This window comes from Cibotium barometz, chromosome 61 (genome assembly GCF_041138505.1).
Source record: "Cibotium barometz isolate CiBa-2024 chromosome 61, ASM4113850v1, whole genome shotgun sequence".
Classification (NCBI taxonomy): Eukaryota; Viridiplantae; Streptophyta; class Polypodiopsida; order Cyatheales; family Cibotiaceae; genus Cibotium; species Cibotium barometz.
The window spans coordinates 16,125,785-16,148,292 of NC_141106.1; the positions used below are offsets into that span (position 1 = coordinate 16,125,785).

General features: G+C 39.3%; 1 protein-coding gene across 1 annotated transcript; it reads left to right on the top strand.

Annotated features, from left to right (window-relative positions):
• The first annotated feature begins 814 nt into the window (after window positions 1–814).
• LOC147604600 (aluminum-activated malate transporter 14-like) lies at window positions 815–4,497 on the top strand. The gene is made up of 6 exons (XM_086794705.1): window positions 815–1,360; window positions 1,464–1,604; window positions 2,079–2,351; window positions 2,479–2,597; window positions 3,053–3,199; window positions 3,699–4,497. The coding sequence occupies exons 1-6, from the start codon at window positions 1,156–1,158 to the stop codon at window positions 4,218–4,220; spliced, it is 1,407 nt and encodes a 468-aa protein (XP_086650831.1). The 5' UTR covers window positions 815–1,155; the 3' UTR covers window positions 4,221–4,497.
• Window positions 4,498–22,508: the final 18,011 nt, after the last annotated feature.

The following is a 22,508-nucleotide window of genomic DNA, read 5'->3' on the forward strand; positions in this document are numbered from 1 at the left end:
CAACTATCATAGCTCAAATAGAAAAAGGGGTTGTAATTTTGCCAAGCTTTGAATTTCAAGATTGAAAATTTAGTTATAAGACCGGGTAACCTATGCATTAAAAAAAAATAAAACTCGATGGTCCTATTCTTTTTTTTTTCATTGGTTAGAAAAATATGACATTGGGACCCCGGTAGTATATGTTGGTGAAAGTGAAGGCAATAGTTTATACGAGAGAATTTCTTTTTGTAAATCTTTGGCTTGAAATCACTGATGACCCATACACACAAGTGCTATAGCCTATAGCTCGCACAGAACCCACGAGGGGACTCTCGAACTCCATTCTAACCACTGCACCTATACAAAAGAATTTGGTTTCTATAGGATCCAACCCACGAGGGGACTCTCGAACTCCATTCTAACCACTGCACTTATACAAAAGAATTTGGTTTGTATAGGATCCAACCCACGAGGGGACTCAGGGGAATCTCGAACTCCATTCTAACCACTGCACCTATACAAAAGAATTTGGTTTCTATAGGATCGAAGCAAGATGCGACGGGTGGCACGTTGTGATTAGGTAATCCACGTCTCCGCAAATAGGTGTAGGGGTGCGGATGACACGTTGCAAGAGCACATTGATTGCTGAGCCATTTCACGTTGAAGGTCCATGGAGTCCACCTTGCGTGGACCGTTGCCGGCCGCTCGCAGATAGCACCTGCATGGCGTTGGAAAATACGATGAGATAGCACCTGCAGGCTGCCGGCGCACTCGAGAATCCAACTTCAAAGGAGAAGCCTCAATCGACGTAACTTCACAATAGGGAGATGATTACATCAGTTTAAGGCTTAATTGGGCGATGCATTAGGTTAAGACTTAATTAGGATTTGCCGTAACATCCCAGTTGTGCTGCTGTTCGTAGATCCTCCGTGACAGAGACTAGTACATATGTATATTTAGAGAGAGAAAGAATTCTGCCTGCTGCTGCCAGAAGGTGATGGTGGCGATTAGCCTCCCCCAGCTGATGCCTGCACTGTTGCCCACTGTAGGCTCTCTTGGCTCCAGATTGAACCCTTGAAATCTGTGCATCCTCACAAGATAGGCCAACCAGCTGACACATACTCTCTCTCTTTCAATCACAGGTGCTCTGCATCTTCTTCATCGCAACAGTTTGCCATGGCCGGCCTTCCTGTTTGCAAGCCCTCCTCTCTCTCCTCTCTCATTTCCCTCAACCCTCGAAGAGCTATCCACTCTTTCAAAGTTGGGCTTGCACTGGCTCTCACTTCTCTCACTGTCTTGCAAGCCGACCTCTTCAACCAGCTTGGCGCTAACGCCATATGGGCCGTCTTGACTGTGGTGGTGGTCTTTGAGCTCACTGCAGGTAACACAGCTATACTTGCAGTTATCACATCATGTCTTGATGATCTTTGCCATGGCTAGCTGCATCTGCAGATCAAGATAATTCTATGTTGTTGCTTGATCAGGTGCCACACTTTGCAAGGGATCCAACAGAGCTTTTGGTACGCTCCTGGCGGGCGCCCTAGCGCTGGGTGTAGAGTACCTCGCAGATCTGGCCGGACCTAGTGGGGAACCCTACGTTGCAGGCTTCTCTGTGTTTGTCATAGGTACCCTCGTAATCACGTCCTAATGTTACATGTTAATCCACTTGACTAGCACACTATTATGGACTGGACGTCGATGCACTACACACTCTAATATCTCATAGGATCGATTGGTGCATCAAATACTTGATGAAGGTGATTAGCCTACTCATAATTATTTGCTATTTAGCCTACTTGCTTCACCATTGGATTAATAGGATGCTTATACTTTGATTGATGAAACGCACAAAATCTGATATTTTACACGCTATAATTTGATCAAGTCACCTACATTGCTTACCTCACTAATACTTTTGGATCAATTAATGCATTAATTAAAGTCTATGCATGGTTAACTAGGTGATCAGCCCACTCAAGTCACTCATGATTAGTCACTAATTATCTCAACATTAGTATCACCATTGGATTGATAAATTATTACACCTGATTACTTGCCAATAATTCATTTGATAAAGGGTGTATTATTATTGAACGCAGGCATGACAGCCACCTATACTAGATTCTGTGAGCCGTTCAAGAGCAAGTATGATTATGGGGTGATGATTTTTCTGCTAACGTTTAGCCTTATTATTGTGTCCGGATACCGCGTTGCTGATAACTTGCAGTTAGCTGTGTCACGCTTTCTCAATATAGTTCTAGGGGGCGTGATTTGTTTAGTGGTAACCATGGTGATTAATCCAATTTGGGCTGGTGAAGATCTCCACAATATCATCCGCAAAAACTTGGACAGCCTTGCAGGAGCGCTCGAAGGTATAATAATTAGCTCCATTTCTTACCACATTAGCCCATTTTTAAGATTATATTAATCTTAATTCAAAACCATGATATTGAATATACTTATTATTTTGTTTTTTTTCCCATGTTTTCTCTTTCCTAGAGTGTGTAAAGGCTTATTTTAAGGAAAGCATGTACCATCCTCCTGCAAGCCCTGAGGACGACCCCATTTATGATCGTTACAAGGGAGTGCTACTCTCCAAGCCCAATGAAGAGTCCTTGGTAAATGATTTTTATTTGATTTTTGAACCAAATTGTCTATGATTAAGTTAACCAAATAGTAAATATAATATGAAAAATATAACTCAAAATAAGTTGAAGGCCTTGCATAATTAAAAGCTAGGCTTTTAATTCCATTTAGTCAAGGAGGGGGGGGGCTCTAAGGAACTCAATGCTAGGCTTTAATTGGTTGTATATTTTTATAACTTGGAGATTAAAATTTACACTAATTAAATTAAAAGCTAGCTTTTGCTCACTAGCCTTAGGCCCAAGATCCTCTCGTAGTTTCCATTTTCCCCTACCTACATAAGCGTATTTTTCTCCGCTTGTAGGCGATGCAGTCAAAGAAGTACCTTGTGAGGTTTTGAACCTAGGACCTCCTAGTCCTAGGCTTTTAAGTACTATATCAAACTAAAATTTCCACCTATATGTTGATATTTCATCTTCTTCTTTTGTAGGCAAACTTTGCTGGTTGGGAGCCAAGGTGGTGTGCTAGCGTTGGCTCCAAAGGGGTGTGGAAGCAATACATCCAAGTGGGTACAATGCTACGAAATTGCACTTACATTGTGGCATCATTACATGGGTGTTTAATATCCGATGTCCAAGTAAGGGCAAATTAACCTGCAAACAATTGATTGATCCTTTTTTAATTAATTGCATTAGAAATTCCATTCTTATTATTTGTCAACTTGATGATAATCTCTTGCCATTATTATTCTGTTATCAATCTTATTATAGTCCTAATTATCACCAGATCTTGGTTTAGAATCTTACTACTATTAGGGTTATGGAAGGTTTCTACCATTAGTTGAAGAAGTAAATTGATAATTAGATAGATCAAACTAGTGATAATTGGTTATTAATTTGATTATAGGCCAGGATCTTACTACTTCTTGGGTTATCAAAGGTTTCCACAATTAGTTGTATAGTTAAGTGATAACTAGTTCTTACAATCAATGGGGTTTTACTAATTTGAGGACAGTTTTTTATAACGTATTAGTGATGATAATGAGTAAGTACAACAGCTACTAAGGTTACGAGAGCATTCATATGGTTTTAACAAGGATGTCCCTAGTAATTAATACATAATTATCGTTGATGCAGGCTCCCTATGCACTGCTCAAGGTCTTCACCAATCCTTGCGTGAACATAGCGATGGAATCTGCAGGCTTGCTTAAGGAGCTTGGTGAGAACATCCAGAGGAGAGAGAAAAGCAAGCCCAAAGAACACCTCATGAGCTCTTTATTGGAAAAAGCAGAAAAGCTAAAGCGAGCAGTAGATAAATACGGGAAAATGGCGCCACCCACTACTAATGAAAAAGCAAGAATTAATACCGTAATTAGCAAAGCTAGTGATGATGAGCTCGACAAGGCCTCCAGTAACGAAGAGCAAGCCAGTATTGAGGATGATAATAAGGGGGGGATGTTCACTGAGTTTTTGGCCATCGCAGCTGTGGCCTTCTTGTTAGTGGAGCTTGTGTCTAGGTTGGGGCATTTGGTGGATGCTGTGAAAAGCTTAGAAAAGCTGGCCGGCTTTAAGGTGCCTAAAACAGATCCTAACAGGCCGCCCATCGCCATGGTGGACAATTCTTGCTTTGATTCCTTGACAATACAAACGACTGAGTAGAGATACAATATCATTCCATCAAATCAAATTGGGACAAAGATCAGATCTATGTGATTAGGCCAATCTGATGCTTTTATCCCCATGAATTAGGCCATGGAAATATATGGTTTAATGCTCTATAGGGATGTATGTTGACTCAATGCAAGCCAACTCCTCAATTACTTAGGAGCATCAACCATATTTTTAAAGTGAAATTCTACTTTTTGCTTGTATGTGCAATGGATGGCCTTGGTGATCCCTCATGTGTATTTTTTTTTCACCACAATTTGTATACTTGATGTCGATCTATATTCATTGACATATATAATTAGTGTTGTATGTGCTCAAAGAAAAGTGTTTTTTTTCTCACCTTATTTTGACTCAAGGTTTAACTTTTTGAACGAATCTAGTCGTTGACATCAAGTAGAATGTGAACTCTTTATAAACCTAGTAATGTATGCTTTGAAGTACTACTTAGAGGTCTAGGTCTCGGTCTCTCTCTCTCTCTCTCTCTCTCTGTTTCTCGGATACTTTGAATTATGTAGCTAATTTCATACAATTTTTTAATTTTCAAGGGTTCAAATTCATCATGGATACATTGAGGCTTCACCTATCAGTTTTTTTTTTGCATCTTCAAGGTCTTTCTGTCTGTTCTCAGAGTACACAACAGATTTATCATCTGTATTTCCAACAAAGGAATACATTGAGTCATCTTGTGAGACTGGAGGGGGCGTAGCAACCTTGCTAGGAGAATCCTTATCGCAAGAAGAATTCGCATCCATGGGAGGCTGGCTTTTGTTATGAGCTATGAGTAAGAAATAATGTCAACTTTCATATGTAGGATGACTTTATATACTACTGAAAACCATGTTCTACAATCATGTGTGCCATAAAACCACCCTAGTTTTGAACAACTATCATCTTCAATGAATTTATAACTAATCATTTACCAATATTCATGGAAATTAGTCAAAGGATTAAAAGAACTCTTATCTTGATATAAAAATTCTTTTATGCATCATTTTATACATAAAAATCGATATTAGTGAAAGTAACACTTTCACAACAATAAGAAATTTCTTTTGTGCATTCTTTTATGTGTAAAAATCAATAATGATAAAAGTAACACTTTTATAATAAAAAATTTATTTATGCATCCTTTTATCCATAAAAATCAATAATGATAAAAGTGACTTTTATAATAATAAAAATTTATTTATGCATCTTTTTATGCATAAAAATCAATAATGATAAAAGTAACACTTTTATAATAAAAAAATTCTTTTATGCATCCTTTTATGTATAAAAATCAATAATGATAAAAGTAACATTTTTATAATAAAAAAATTTCTTTTATGCATCCTTTTATGCAGCACAGAAGAACATGATTCGTACAACAAAGTAACATAAACTTTCATTATGCACTCAGTGATTTAAACAAAATAGTCACGCTTTGTGTTCTGCTAGGAATTTTCTACAAGAGGTGTGTGGTTCTAACGAAGAGGGATGGAAAGATTTGGTCAAAGACATTATGAATACCAAGGATATTCTCTCAATTATTATTGACCCTCATCGTCCTAAAATATGCCAAGCTATTGTCAACAGTGTGGTGAGCAAGATTACCACCTCCATCGATTCTTCATCAATTTAACATGTTTGTGAGGCTTGTGATGCGGTTGGAATCAGTATGAAAGGGTACCAAGCAATCCGCCATGTTGTAAAAGATACATTTCTAAGACAAGGGATCACTAGCACTTTATTTCCTACACTCAAGGTGATTCACAATGTCAAGCATATCAATAATGATGATGTGTAGCGAGCTATAGGATAATTTTATCACGTTGAGGGTACACTAGCATTAGACACAGGGTCGAGCAGAAAGAAAAGCAAGACAATAAGTACATAATTTCACTCTATGATGTTTACAATAACATCTTTATTCATATTGAGAGACTACAACAAGCTATGGTGAAGTTCTATGGTCTTTCACCAGAAGGCGAGAACTTGCAATTGCTACTATTCATATTTTTCAGTATAAAATGAAGATGATTATTTTGTTTTGAATATTATAAATTATCGTTTATTTGCAGTTTTGGAGAGCACATTTTCATCGGTGCTCAAGCTAGATGAGTGCCAAATTGTGAAAGGTCGAAAGCTGAAACGTATGAGCATTACGCTCATGAATGAGGCCATGATATGTGCATGGGAAAAGACTACCAAACCAAGTTTTAGTGTGCAATCTAAGAAAGAGGTTTGGTGGCTTGGTGCATTCGAGGTACCGAAGGAGACACATGAGGTATTGAAATGGATGTTTGAAAGGACTCCCTAGATAACAGATGTAATCAAATAGCAAATTGATGGTCAACTTTTAGATGTAGAAAACATAGGAAAGTTCAAGGTGGATTGGCATCTTGGGGGAGATTTGAAGATAATTAAATGAATGATGGGTTGTGCTCAAGACGCGACATCAAGATGACCTTGTTCATACCAAAATGCTCACATTGATATTCCTAAATAGAAAAAGACAAATGGAAAAGGTATGAAGAAGATTGGTTCTGTTGTTGGGAAGGATGCCTTGAAAGGTCCCAAGAAAGGGAAGAAGCAACAGGAAGATGCAGTAGATCCAACCAAGTCAACTGACGATGAAGATGAGGAAAAACCAAATGTAAGATGGGTGGAAGGTGTCATGTCTCTCCTGATATGCTAGAGGAGAACCAAAAAGGAATTCATATTGGAGCCCCATCATTAATTTTTCACTAAAGAATATTCACTTTTGCACACTTCATGCATTCATGAGAATCTTTGATCGATTGCTTAAGTGCCATATCGATTATGCATTCATGAGAATCTTCGATCGATTGCTTAAGTGCCATATCAATTATGCATTCACAATGCCTACACAAGAGAGGAAAGTTGCAGTCCTTGGTAAATTAAAGCATCTTTTGAATTCTCTCGGCTGCCATGGCGGAAACGTGAAAATTGAAGTGAATAAGCAGGCCTCTGGTATGTCATACGAGGTTGCCAAAAGGTCTCCATGACTGGAGCAAAGGCACTTGGGGACTCTGGAGAGACCTGTGCGCAATCGCCACAAATGTATATTGTCCAATGCCAGCTCTTGTAAATATGCGCAAACAGCTTTGGATAAATTTCAATAACATGGTTCGCATTATGAATCAAAGTAGCACAATTTTCCAAGAACGAGCATCATTCCAACAACATATCGTAGAATTCACCAAAAGTGTGCTAGGTGCTTGGGGAGAGAGTAAAGTAACACACTATATGGTAAGTTGTACAATAAAAAATTAAACTCGTGTTTTAACCTGGACTTTTTTTAATTAAATTCTATTGTCATGTGTACAACACATAGTTTATGCACATGGTGCATATTTCATGAACAAGTATGGATCGCTCGACATGTGGAGTACCCAAGGGATGGAGAAATCCCATTATAAAGCAAGAGGGGTTTGTTTCAAAAATACAAGACATGAAGGTGGAGCTTCTGCAAGAGGAACACGTACAAACTATCTACAAGAGATGTTCAATTGGTTTTATCGCATAAGGGTATTGGTTGGGGAGGAGCGGGCCCAACAATCAAAGCTTGCGCAAGAGGCACACAAGGCTACAAAAAGTCATGCTCGGCTTGAATGGTTTACAGACCAATGCTCCCCATAGGCATGGTGCTTGGTGTGCACGAATGAGGAGACAAGGGAGGCATTAGGTTGTGTATGCACCAGCACAAATTTAGATGTAATAAGGCTAAGAAAAGAAGTTTAGTTAGGTTTTTTTTTGCACTAAAAAAAAACTATTAATAGTTCCTTCTCTCACTTCATTTTCATTTCACTTTTTTAGAGAGCTTGAGCTCAAGATCTACGTAGGTACCCATGTAAGGACACCAGCACATCACCATGTTAGCACAATAGGCATAGTTGTACATGGATATGGAACGCACCAAGAACACCGCATGTGTTACATGCCTTCACAAAACATAATCCAAGGCACCCAATGACCACATACTGGCAACACCACGGGAGAGTGACCCCTTGGATTCTAGGACACACCCAATGGGATCACTAGAGTAACCCTCCTCCCATAGCAACACCAACGTACACACATGCAAGCCCTTCTAGTGGGGATCAAGTGCATGAAGAAGACCCCACAATGCAGCCACCCCAAAGATCAAGATAGAGAGGCCAAATGATGAGCAGTTCGATTGGGTTGGTGAAAACATTCCTACATTGTGCAGCACCATAGGTAGCAAGACCCTACTACCAGGACAGGGTCCCCTACCTACCCGGGAGGAGCTCGATACAAAGGTACCATAGCAATAGGAGGAGGAGGATTCATACTATGAGAGAGACCAAGGGGAGGTTCCTGCAAGTGCACACAAGCATAGAAAGGTCAAGCTCTTCAAGCCAAGGAAGTCCCAACCTCACCAGCAACACACGAACACAACACAGAGATCTCCAAGGAGAAGGATGTGCCAAGGGCATAGGGCTCTACAAGAAATCAAGTTTTATCACAGGAACACTGAGTTGGTGATAAGAAGAGCCCCTTTCGCTCACATAGTGAAGGAGATTTTGCAAGGATATAGAACAGAGTTCCGTGTGCAAAGGATTGCCCTTGAAGCATTGCAAGAAGCCGCACTCGAGGCTTACCTTGTTGGGCTTTTTGAAGACACCAACCTCCTTGCAATACATGCAAAGAGGATTACCATTTTTGCCAAGGACATGCAACTAGCTCAGCGTATTCGAGGTGAGCGAGACACGATCTACAGATCTTAGATGTTAACCTTCTTTTTGAAGCAACTCTTTTGTTTCAAACCCCCCTTTGTAACAAGCCTATCTGGCTTTCATTTGTAACCTTCTGATAATTTAAATTTTAAGTTTCTCTTACAATGTCGCGGTGTCCTCATGTTTGTTTAACATGGAGTGTCTATCATGTGCCAGTTTGTTACCCAAGGCATAAGAAATGCTCCTGGAGGACTGAGGAAACTATGCTAGAACAGTGCAAATTTGGCCTCTGCAATGGCGATGGCTAAAAATTCGCACTGTCATGGCACTTCTCCCCTAGCCACTCAGGATCATTTTTGATGCATTTATAATGAAGTTGAGTACATTGATGTATTTATAATGAAGTTGAGTACATTGATGCATTTATAATGAAGTTGAGTACACTAATTGTGAAAACAGTAGTTTACAAGATAAAAACACCTTTAATCATGTGTAAAAATACATTGTTTATCATACAATGCATCAGAATTGCTCCTGGAGGACTGGGGAAGCTATGCCAAAACACTGCGAATTTGGGCTCTGCAAGGCGGTGTAGGCTCAAAATTCGCATTGTTTTGGCACTACTCCCCCAGCCACTCAGGATTATTTCTGATCAATTTATAATGAAGTTGAGTACATTGATTATGAAAAACAGTAATTTACAAGATAAAAACACCTTTAATCATGTGTAAAAATATATTATTTGTCATCCAATGCATCATAATTGCTCCTGAAGGGCTGGGGACGCTGTGCCAGAGTAGTGCAAATTTGGGCTCTACAACAGCGGTGCAGGCTCAAAATTCGCACTATTCTGGCACTGCTCCCCTAGGCCCCTAGGGTCATTTTTGATGCATTTACAAAAAAAATTGATGGTACAAACTAAAAAAAACAATGATATGCTTGATGAAAAAAAGTTTGCCAAAATTGTATATTGTATTCATAATAATAAGTGATACATCATCTTTACAAAAGCTTTCTTACAATATTGAGCTTTCTTCTCTTGTTATTGTGGGCAGAGTGTGCTCAAGGAGTGATTGGGCTATTTCTTAAGGATCCTCCGTGCCTATGCTTTTGGCTATACCTATACAAGCAAGAAGCTTACCCCTAAATCCACAAACCAAAAACATCGAAGGCAAGGGATTTTTAAATCAGAACTATACATTTGGTGCTCTGCGCCATAGAGGCTACAAATAGCACTTTAGAGAGGGCTTTCAAAAAGAAGAGAGTGAAGGCAGATTGAGGGGTGTAGTCCCTATGGATAATGGTGATGCCATCCATAGGACGCCGACCAAGATAGTGCGCCAACGCAGCATCATGTCCATGGACCTTGGCCTGGTCTTTGCTGCCGCCACCTCTCCCAGCAAATGCGTCAATTTCAACCACCCTTTGCAATCAAAGGAAAAATCAAAATATTTTCCTATACATAATTACAAATGTTTCTAAGTTGTAAAAGGTTGATTATTACCTCTTGCTCAATGTCTTCTTTTGCCAAAGTGTTGGTGGGGGTAGAGAGGTCAATCGAGGTGTTATGACCCATGTTATTTGAATAATAATCATGGTCATTTAAATTTATATATATTTTTTATGATGCCTATTTCTCATCATGAACACGTTAGGATTGATTGATGTGATGTCAATTGATTGTTACTACTGACGTGGTTTATGTTTATGAGTTTAGGTGATGAGGTGTGCAAGGGTACCGATTTAGGTATTGCACAGTGCGAGGGTACCGATTTAGGTGTCGCACGGATGGTGGATTGAGTCATGGCGTGTGGACCGATCTCACAATATTTTGTGACTGTATTATGGCATTTGATATTATTTTGACATCAGTGTGATGTGTGTGTGTGCATGCGTCAATTTATTGTACAGTGTGCGTACGAGCATTAGTTGATTTATTTTGTAATGTGCATATGTGCACAAGTTAGATTATTGTATTAGAAGAATAGTGCAAACCTTAGAAGGTTTGAGGACAAAGGTTAATTGAGGACCAAGGCTAAAAATTGAGGACAAAGGCTAATTAAATGGCAAAGTCCAAATATGGATGTATACTTTATTTTTGGCTTAAAGCCTGCTTTTTGGAATATATAAAAATACCCACGCGAGAAGAAGCCACTCACGTTGGGGGGGGAAGATTGCACCCAGTCTTGTGTTGCCTTGTGTTGATGGTGATGTATTTCTATCTCTTGTCTTAATGTTTTGTTATATGCTTTTAATTTTTAATTTAATTCAAGTAATTGTTTTGATATTTGATTTAATTTATGAGTCTTTTGATTATTCTCTTCAAGAAAATTAAAGGTCCGGTTGCAGTGGTATTGGTATGAGAGCTTTGGTGAAATTTAATTTTCTTTGGTGAAATTTAATTTTCTTGAAGGCGGACAAAAGAGGTGAAAGAGACAAAAAGAGAGGTGAATTTTGGTAGATTTTGGTAAATTTTAATTGAAGAAGAACACGTTTAGGGATACGTTTAGGGATTTTTCTTTATGGATGAAATAAAGGTTGTTTTTAACCATTGGCTAATAAATCTCCATCAACCTATTGCCCAAAGGATAAAGAAAAGGTGGTAAACCATTCTCAGAAACAATAAACCATGAAACCTCTCTCAAAATTGAAAAGCGGTTTTGCTAAATTCTTGACCTCTTTGTGATCTGTCTGTATGGATGGGTTTCAAAATTGATAGCCAATCCAGCTTAGCTTTCCAATTGCTAAACCGTTGAGGGAGGAAGCAATCTATAATAGAGGGCTGAGAATTATTCATGAGTCTCTTCTAAAATTAATTTGGTTTTTATTTAAATTTTTCCTCCTCTGCGCTGCGCTGCGCTTGGCGCAAATTTGAGAGTAATATATATATATATATATATATATGTATAATTTCCAATCTCTCTCTCTCTCTCCCTCCTACGTATCCGGCAGCGGCAGCGGCAGCGGGCAGCGCTGGGAAATTCAGGGAGGCGCTGATTTTTCTTTTTCTTTCTCCATTCGGCCGGCGGCGCCCACGACTGCGAGCTGCGAATTCAGGAATTTTCGGATTAGCCCAAAATCCCAGGAAGCGCAGAATTTGGCTCTTGCGCTGAATTTTGTTTTATTTATTTATTTATTTATTTCCTCTTCGCCGGTAGTGCCAAGAGGAGAGGTTTGATAGCTTAAATTTATAAAGCATAATATATATATTTGTTACTGTAGAATTTTTTTTTCTCTCCCTTCTTCATAACCGAGTGCTGAGAATTGAGGAATTTTTTGATAATTGATGCTTAAAGCTTATATTAGCAATTTTCAGAATTTGCTCTTAATAATGTTTAAAAGCTTTGAATTACAAAGCTTAAATTAGCTAAAAGCTTCATGATGCTTAAAATGCTTATTTTTATATTTTGATGCTGTTGTGGGCGACTTTTTTCTCCTTGGGCATCGTCCAGATTACAAGTTTTAGTAAAGCCTTCATAAGTTTTTTTTAAACTAAGTTTAATAAGTTTAATTAAAAGTTTATTAATCAGTATAAAAGTTATATATATATATAAGTTGTAAATATTGAAATCATTATGCACTAATTATAATTTTCTCCAAAGCTTTTTTTTAACAAATCTGCCCTGAACTTCATGAATTCCAAGATGATTGAATTCACCTAATCATTTCGTTTAAGCTTTTATTAAGCTTGGGTTTAATTATGCGTTAGATTTAAATTAGTTTTTAAAAAAATCATGTTAAGCAAAGCTTTTATTAGTAAGCTTAATTAAGAAACTCTTTGAGCTTTAATTAATAAAGCTTTAATTTTAAAGAGTACATGGATTAATTCTTGAAAAAAAAAATTATGCATATTGTGTATTGAGCTAACTTGGCAGGATTCTCATCTAGTTCGACATTCCATATGAGATAAGAAACCCTATCTTTTCTCTTGTTTTAAATTTTTCTTATTCTTTTAATTGTCAAGAAATGGATGAATATCCGCACCATCGTACTATCCATCGTACTATTCAGGAACAGCTTGACAACGAAGAGGTTAACACACTCGACACACTAACCAAAGGTGGAGGTATGTGTTAAAAATTATTTATTGTATATAATTTCTTGTTTGCTTTTGTATCTGTTTTTTGAATATTCTTTTCTTCAAGACCTAGTTAGAAAACTTTAGCTCCTGAAAAGAATTTTAGATACAGTGACCTAACTAGAAAGATTGAGACAAGATTAGCAAAAGTTATCTTCAAGATCTAGTTGCCCCAAATAGCTTCACCATCGAATTTAGTGATGACGAGAAAAGTAAAGAAATAGCTTTCAAGTGACTAGAAACCAAGCTTAAGTTGTATACCAATCACAATTACGAAGTTTATAACAATTCAAGTAAAGATTTATCTAAATTTTCAAGTATTCTAGTTTAAGATCTATACGAGTACAAGATTCTTTCAAGTAAAGATTTGTCTAAATTTTCAAGTGTTCCAGTTTAAAGATCTATCCAAGAACAAGATTCTTTCTATACCAAGAATTGCTCTAAGTCAAAGATATATTCAATCACAAGATTTAAACCCCTTAAGAACAATATTTATTCAAGAATTGCAATTATCATTAATTAAAGATTGATCTCTCAATTTTCGTCTATTCAAGTATTTTTTAATCTAAGCCAAGAATTCATTACTAGTATATCAAGTTCTTGCTATCAACTAAGGCGTAAGATGTCTATCATTATTCAAGTTCTGATTTCAAGTTTAAGATTAAGCTTAAGATCAAGATCCCCTTTAGATTTCACAAGTAAGATTTACAAATTCAAGAATTATATACCTATTCAAAGATTATAATTTTTGAATTTAGTTAGACAAGTACAAGATTAAGATCAAAGACAAATCTCAAGAATTCATCAAGATCAAAAACAAATTCTGAGAATTTAGTGAGACAATTACAAGATGAAGATCAAGAACAAATTCCCAGAAATTCATCAAGTTATTGACAGTAATGTAAGTGATTATCTTAAGTTGATAAGAATTTCCATTTCGACCTAATTTATTTTTGGAATAAGACTTGTAGTTTAATTTTGAGGATAGAGAAAAGTTATGTCGGAATGAAAGTTTCAGAGGGAATTAGCTACTCCGTCTCAAACTTCTATTCTTAAGGTAGTGTCGTGTGAAATTAATCTATGGTATGGGACATTAGATCGGTTTTACATACCTACCCAAGACGTATCTATGTCTTCTATCTTTTACCAACGAGTGTTTGTATGTGGAAGGTGCCTCTGTGGTATGGGACACTTAGATCCCTTTTACATGCGTTCATTTGTTTGGTTTTATTTTCAGAAAATGTTTGATGTGATGATCTTATCCACCACTTGTGCCATGAAGCCATCCACTCATTGATTACGCAACTGAGGACAGTTGATTCCCAATCGGGAGGACTGTTATGACCCATGTTATTTGAATAATAATCATGGTCATTTAAATTTATATATATTTTTTATGATGCCTATTTCTCATCATGAACACGTTAGGATTGATTGATGTGATGTCAATTGATTGTTACTACTGACGTGGTTTATGTTTATGAGTTTAGGTGATGAGGTGTGCAAGGGTACCGATTTAGGTGTTGCACAGTGCGAGGGTACCGATTTAGGTGTCGCACGGATGGTGGATTGAGTCATGGCGTGTGGACCGATGTCACAATATTTTGTGACTGTATTATGGCATTTGATATTATTTTGACATCAGTGTGATGTGTGTGTGTGCATGCGTCAATTTATTGTACAGTGTGCGTACGAGCATTAATTGATTTATTTTGTAATGTGCATATGTGCACAAGTTAGATTATTGTATTAGAAGAATAGTGCAAACCTTAGAAGGTTTGAGGACAAAGGTTAATTGAGGACCAAGGCTAAAAATTGAGGACAAAGGCTAATTAAATGGCAAAGTCCAAATATGGATGTATACTTTATTTTTGGCTTAAAGCCTGCTTTTTGGAATATATAAAAATACCCACGCGAGAAGAAGCCACTCACGTTGGGGGGGGGAGATTGCACCCAGTCTTGTGTTGCCTTGTGTTGATGGTGATGTATTTCTATCTCTTGTCTTAATGTTTTGTTATATGCTTTTAATTTTTAATTTAATTCAAGTAGTTGTTTTGATATTTGATTTAATTTATGAGTCTTTTGATTATTCTCTTCAAGAAAATTAAAGGTCCGGTTACACGAGGACTTAGCCTCATCCTTTTTAGGTGCTTTGGTCTCCTCCATCACTCGAGTAGCAAGGGTATCCTTTTCAGCCTCTAGCTTGTCTTGTAAGGTTGTGAATTCCTCCTCTGGAACTAGGGCTTGCTTCGCTGTCTCAACCACAGTTTCCTTGACCAAAGCAACTGTCTCCCTGCGATAGATTCTCCAAGGGGTAATATGACACTATCTAGGTGAGGACCGAGGTTGGACATATCAAGGTCCAACCTCGGTCTTGCTTCGCGGTCTCAACCACAGTTTCCTTGACCAAAGCAACTGTCTCCCTGCGATAGATTCTCCAAGGGGTAATATGACACTATCTAGGTGAGGACCGAGGTTGGACATATCAAGGTCCACCTCACATCGCGTGCATATAATGCCCAAGCATTCATCCATTCTCAAGCCAACTGCCTTTTCAAGGTCATGAAGAAATAAGTATTCTTCACCTTCCACTACAATGGTGCTCAAGAGATTGATCTCAAGCTCTGGCATCACCTTGCTCTCCTTGTGTGGTGGGAAAGATGGCCCCGCATCTTCCACTATAGCGGATTGTTCAGCTGCAGATTGTGCACCCTCTGGAAAGTGCTCTGATGCACCCTCTGGAAAGTGCTCTGATGCACCCTCTCTAAGGTTGTGAATTCCTCCTCTGGAACTAGGGCTTGCTTCGCGGTCTCAACCACAGTTTCCTTGACCAAAGCAACTGTCTCCCTGCGATAGATTATCCAAGGGGTAATATGACACTATCTAGGTGAGGACCGAGGTTGGACATATCAAGGTCCACCTCACATCGCGTGCATATAATGCCCAAGCATTCATCCATTCTCAAGCCAACTGTCTTTTCAAGGTCATGAAGAAATAAGTATTCTTCACCTTCCACCACAATGGTGCTCAAGAGATTGATCTCAAGCTCTGGCAGCACCTTGCTCTCCTTGTGTGGGGAAGATGGCCCCGCATCTTCCACTACAGCAGATTGTTCAGCTGCAGATTGTGCACCCTCTGGAAAGTGCTCTGATGCACCCTCTGGAAAGCGCTCTGATGCAAGCTTCTCTTCCACACCAGCACTCGTACAACCTAGTGCTTTCACTTCCTTGTCATCCCTCAAATACCCTACCAATTGCAATGCAGGCATCTCTACCTCCTCATCCGAATCCTCATCGCGCTGTGACGAGAAACGCAAAAGTGGCAGGCCATGAGAGGAACCTAGTTCCGAAATTATCCTTCCCCAACCTCTTCACCTCTTGCTTATTTTGAAGGTACAGTAAGCTTCTATGGGGATGTAGATGTCGATGAAGTGTTCAAGGCGCTGGATGTAGGGGTGGGCATATTGTTGAATGTACTTAAGCAGCTTAACAGGCACCCATCGATTATTGGGGCAATGGGGAAAGGAGATGGAGTGGGGAGCCAAGTATTGCTCCATGTATGCAATCTGCGTCTCATAATGTTGGGATGCAAGGGCGAGCGACTTTTCAAAGTCGACTTCACGAGTGAACATGGCAAAGAGCTCGCTCTTGCCCGCCCATGGGGTGGTGGAGAGGAACTCACAGAAGTTGTCAAAGTGGGTAGCCATGTGAATGCAAAGAGATAGTGTGAGCTTGTGATTGGTTTCTATCGCGTCTTGAAAATGAGAAAGAAGGCACCTTTGGCCTATTTATAGTTAAAATTTAAAGTTTGGCCTTTTCACACTAGACCGCTAGACAAAAAAATCACAGTTTACAACAATATTAAGATTTCAATTAAATAAAGATTGGTTAAAAAAGAGCCTGCTAAAAAATTACAAGCATGTCATCTAATCTAAAATTACAAGCATGTCATCTAATCTAAAATTGTTATAATGTCTTCTTTTTTTGCCTCTCTTGTGACATTTACTTCATGTTGATCTCCATCTCCTTGTTGACTTGAAAGCTTATCATTGCCTTCACCTCGATCCTGAAACTCTTGCCCCTCACGTGCATCAGAAGAGAGGCTATTTTTCCATATACCCAGTTCATCTTCAAGCTCTTCCACATGCCTACTATGTGTTGGTAGGGCTATGCACCCTGCTCTGCTGAAAATTTAAGGTCCCCCATTTGCTCATGATTCTGAGACCATGGTTGTCTGCTCATTAGGGGGCACTTGAACATATTTTGGGCCTTTTAATAATGAAAGTAATTAGTAACGGACCAATAAGAATAGAGGAGTGTGCACATTTGGTCTCCTTTGTATATAGGGATAGAGACTAGGCAGTAGGGAGGGGGACTAGGCTTTTGGTGCTTATAATTACATTTGTCTCTTAGAAAAAGTAGGGGATAGAGTAGGTAGGTGTGGTCCCACAATTTTTGTGCCTCATTATTCCAAAACAGTCACTTTTCCCCCAAAAAACTAATCTCAAACTTGATTATACACCAAAATCTCATTTTCAAGTCCGCTTAGCTTCTTGAACATCCAAACTATACTCTCGTTAATCTCCTCCCTTCTTTCATCTCTTGATTCTCCAAGGCTCCTCCAAAATCCTAATCTAGAGATCTCATTCTAGAACATTCACCCAATCCTAACCTTTCGCACAACAAGCTTCACCTTTAGCTTCAGATTGATATGGCCACACCAAGAAGACCAAAAGATGAGATTGAGGAGATATCGCTACACAATAGGAAGGATGATGACGGTGCTTGGGTGGGAGAGGCATTTCACAAGGGTAATTGGGTTTATCTGTAGCCTACTCTGTAATTGGTACCCATCGAGTTCTACGGCGAGATGTGATGAAGCTTCATTGGAAAGGTCGTTTACAGGGTTTCAAAAAGGCAAGCAATGGAGAACTAGTGGCCATGGTACAACACGTTTACACAACACGAGATATCCATCTTCGCCAACAAACTAAGTTTCCATGCAACTGTATGTATCATGAGTTTGAAAGGAGCATATGATTTCATGTGACTGCCAGAAGTTTCTTTCTTTCTAAGTCATCTTATTTCTTGTTTGTAGACAGTTTCCCCTCAAACTTGGTAGAGGATCAACCATTACGCAGTCTTACTGGAACATTTCAAGCATTACATGGAGATATCTGTGAAGCAATGTTTTCTTGTAGAAACAGTGCAGAACTTCTCAGAGAAAAAGTTTTCTTTTACCGGCACTCCTATGTGGTTCCAAGGCATGATGGTGGTTTTGGTAAGTTATAAATGATAACATCTCTCCCCCTCTCTTCTATTGAATGGCCAATCCCAGATGCTTGGACTGTAATGGTCATGAAATCAAAGATGCTTTGTGATATACAAGGGTCTTTAAAGTTTGCAAAGCCCTCTTGATCTGTGGGTCTTAGTTGGGTATGCCCAATACATCTTTTTGCTAAGATGTTCAATCAATTTACCTTCTCACAAACATCTAGCATGTTTGTGTGCAAGAAAGTACTAGGTGATGACATGGTTGCCTTGCTTGGAGAGCACTAGAGTATTGTAGAGGGGGTGCATAAAAATAACACATTCAAGTGTAATATAATAGACTATAGTGTTTCATTTTGGTATCTCAAAGCGCGTTCCATGTTATACATACGCTTTTATTATGAGCGGTGGATGAAAAAGAACAGTTATTAGGCTCCAATGATGCAGGCAAATGAACAAGTTGTTTTACCTATTGACATATGTGTTCGGTTACCAAATGGTGTGGTGGAAGTTGGAAGTGAAAGTAGACATGGGAGCCTCCTAAATGTTAGGGAGCACCTTCAAATAGTAGGAGGTGAGGATATTAGCAAGGCACAATTCAAGGTGAACAATAGGAAGATTCATAAGCGAATGGAGCCAATGGCCTTGGTAGGTATGACTTGGAGGCTGAGGGTATATCGATGAGTTAATGAAATTCTCTAGAACAATACCTTCCAAGCTTCCTTTTCAAATCATTTTTGTAAAATCTTTTATGATTTACCAATCAAAAGAGCAATGTGTATTTTAATGTATTTTCTTGGATTGTAGAAAGCTGTCCCATGGATGCGAATTCTTATAACATATGAATGGTCAATTCATTGTAGGCTGGGAAAATGGTTTTATGACACATAGGATTGAAGATGACAGTTGTTCAAAACTAGGGTGGTTTTATGGCACATATGATTATAGAACATCGTTTTCAGCAGTATATAAAGACATCTACATATGAAAGTTGTGACATTATTTCTTACTCATAGCTCATAACAAAAGCCAGCCTCCCATGGATGTGAATTTTTCTTGCGATAAGGATGCTCCTAGAAAGGTTGCTATGCTCCCTCCAATCTCACAAGATGACCCAGTGTATTCCTTTGTTGGAAATACAGATGATAAATCTATTGTGTACTCTGAAAATAGATAGAAAGACCTTGAAGATGCAGAAAAACTGATAGTAGCTGAAGCCAAAGCCGTGTATCAAATGATCCTTCAGAAGACCCAAAACAAGCCAACTGAAGAAAATCCTACTCAGTAGGATGATTAGGTATTTTAGGTGTTGGAATTAGGGTTGCAGGAAAGCACACAAAGCTTGGAGAAGAAGAAGCAAGAATGCACACAACACTAAGTGTTAGATTGTGTCAATGTACAAAAGATAAGTTAGCCCTAGAAGGATGGGCGTATATACAAGCCAAGGGAAAAAACCTCCTAAAGAGGGAAAAAGTGCCCCGGCGGTCCTAAGTGTGTTCACACACATCACTGCCTATATATATATGGCAACAAATCCCCCCTGGGAGTGATGGTGTGAACGAGAGCTGGCACTCATGTATAGGGGAGTGCCATGCCCAAAGTAGATTAGTCCACAAAGGGGAGCAAGCCCAAAGCTTTGCGGAAAGCTTCCAACTTCTCACGAGGAAGCGCCTTTGTGAAAAGATCGGCGAGGTTGTCCTGTGTTGGCACATAGGCCAAGCTGATCTCTCCTGCTGAGAGTCTCTCCCTGACATAGTGATAATGCACCTCAATGTGCTTTGTGCGAGCATGAAAAACTGGGTTTCTCGCAACTACCAATGCACTCTGATTGTCAGTGAAGATAGAGGTGGCAGACAACACCCAAGTCAGCCATAAGCCGTCTGAGCCACACACACTCAACCGTAGCTGTGAAAGCTGCCATGTACTCAGCTTCACAACTAGAAGTGGCCACAGTAGGTTGCTTCTTGCTCAACCAAGATATGCATGAGCTACCGAGCATGAAACAAAAACCACTTGTGGACACTCTTGTGTCATAGCAACCAGCCCAATCTGAGTCCGAAAAAGCATGTAAATCTGGCGGCAACGATCCCCCCTTGGGATAAAACAACCCAAGATGTATGGTGCCACTCAAGTAGCGAAAGATGCATTTAACTACCTTCCAATGCTGAGACCCTGGGCTATGCATAAACCTGCTTACCTGTGAGACTGCAAACTGAATGTCCGGCCTCGTAATGCATACATAAATGAGGCAACCAACAGTTGTCTGATAGAGTGTGACATCAAAGTGATCTCCAGCATCATGAAGACTCAACTTCAAACCTGTCTCCATTGGAGTAGCAATAGGCTTGCAGTCTTCAAGGCCAAATCTCCGCAACAATGTTTCAATATACTTTGTCTGACACAAAGCAATACCTCCATCACACTGCTTAAATTGTATCCCCAAATAATGATGCAAATGCCCCAAATCTGACATCTCAAAAGAGGCATTCAAATCAGCCTTAAAATCAGCAATATGACTCTCATTTGGTCCTGTGAGCAGCATGTCATCGACATAGAGAGCAATGATTAGATGTACACCATCCACACGTTTAACATACAAAGTGCTTTCTGTTGGACTATTCTGAAACCCATGTGCAGTCAAATATGCATGTATCTTTTCATACCAAGCTCGTGGAGCTTGCTTTAAACCATATAAAGCCTTTTTCAACCTGCACACTTTGTTTTCCTGCCCTCTTTGAACAAAACCACGAGGCTGCGATACATACACCTCCTCATGCAAATCTCCATTCAAGAATGCAGTCTTTATGTCCAACTGATGTACATTCCAACCATTATGAGCTGCCAATGCACAAATGCTACGAATGGTAGTCATACGACAAGTGGGAGCAAAGGTCTCATCAAAATCAATGCCCTTTTCTTGAGCATAACCCTTGCAACAAGTCTAGCCTTATTATAGCGATCAACACTGCCATCTGGCTTTCGTTTCAACTTAAAAACCCACTTACATCCAATGGCCTTTTTACCAATAGGCAAATCACACAAAGACCATGTACCATTTTTCATTATAGCATCATATTCACTTTGCATTGCAGCCAACCAATTTTCTGAATTTTGTGCCTCATCAAATGAAAGAGGTTCTTCCTCTTCACACATACTAGACACAGCCAAAGCATAACAATCTGATGCATAAGAGGCATGCTGAACATCTGAACGAGTACGACTAGTCATAGGTGCATCAATCTTACTATCACGCAAGGTTTGCACTAGCCATTTAGGCATACCTCTAGCCTGCTCATTTTCAGCCCTATCCTCATGAATTACATCCTGTAAATCTGCATCAGAAATAGGCTGATCTATGATGTCGTTTGAAATCTGCATAGGCTGAATATTTGCCTCATTAGGACTTACATTTGAATTCCCACCTGTAAAGAGAGGCAACAACGTATCAAATACATCCCGTGAGCTCACACTTGTCTCTTTGGTACATGATAACAAAGGCTGCACAGCATCTTCCACAAAAACAACATCTCGACTAATCAAGATACGCTTTGACTGCGGATGATACAATCTGTAACCCTTGCTCTCAGCACTGTAACCAACAAAAATGCATTTGACAGCCTTATCATCCAATTTTCTGCGTTGTTGCACAGGCACTAAAGCATAGGCCAAGCAACCAAAGACACGCAAGTGACCAATAGAAGGCTTCCTGCCATGCCAAGCTTCGTATGGAGTAATAGACTGCAAGGCCTTAGTGGGACACCTGTTAAGTACATATGCAGCACACATGACAGCCTCAAGCCAAAATGCATGTGGCAAAGCTTGGCTCTTGACCATACATCGTGCCATCTCCATAAGTGACATGTTTTTCCTCTCAGCAACACCATTTTGCTGAGGGGTATATGGCACTGTACATTGGTGTTTTATCCCACGACTAGCCAGAAATGCATCAAACTCTTTAGACATGTACTCCCCCCCTCGATCAGAACGGAGGGTGCCCACAGTACAATTGGATACATTTTCAACCATAAGAAAAAACTGTTTGAAGCATGATTCCTATTCACTTCTAGATTCATTTAGTTGATTCCATGGTGAGAAAACATGAATTCAAAGAAGACTTGGGGACTTTGGTGCAATCACCACAAATGTAGATTGTCCAATGCCAGCTCTTGTAAACTGTGGAAGGAGAAGAAGTTGTAGACCTACTAATAGGAGAAGAAACAGTGGAAGGGGC

What these genes read in the sequence shown, in the direction of transcription:
- LOC147604600 (XM_086794705.1), top strand. Translation starts at nt 1,156, where the DNA reads ATGGCCGGCCTTCCTGTTTGCAAGCCCTCCTCTCTCTCCTCTCTCATT. An exon ending in CTTCTCTGTGTTTGTCATAG is followed by an intron (nt 1,605 to 2,078) that starts GTACCCTCGTAA and finishes TATTGAACGCAG; the next exon opens with GCATGACAGCCACCTATACT. An exon ending in CCTTGCAGGAGCGCTCGAAG is followed by an intron (nt 2,352 to 2,478) that starts GTATAATAATTA and finishes TCTCTTTCCTAG; the next exon opens with AGTGTGTAAAGGCTTATTTT.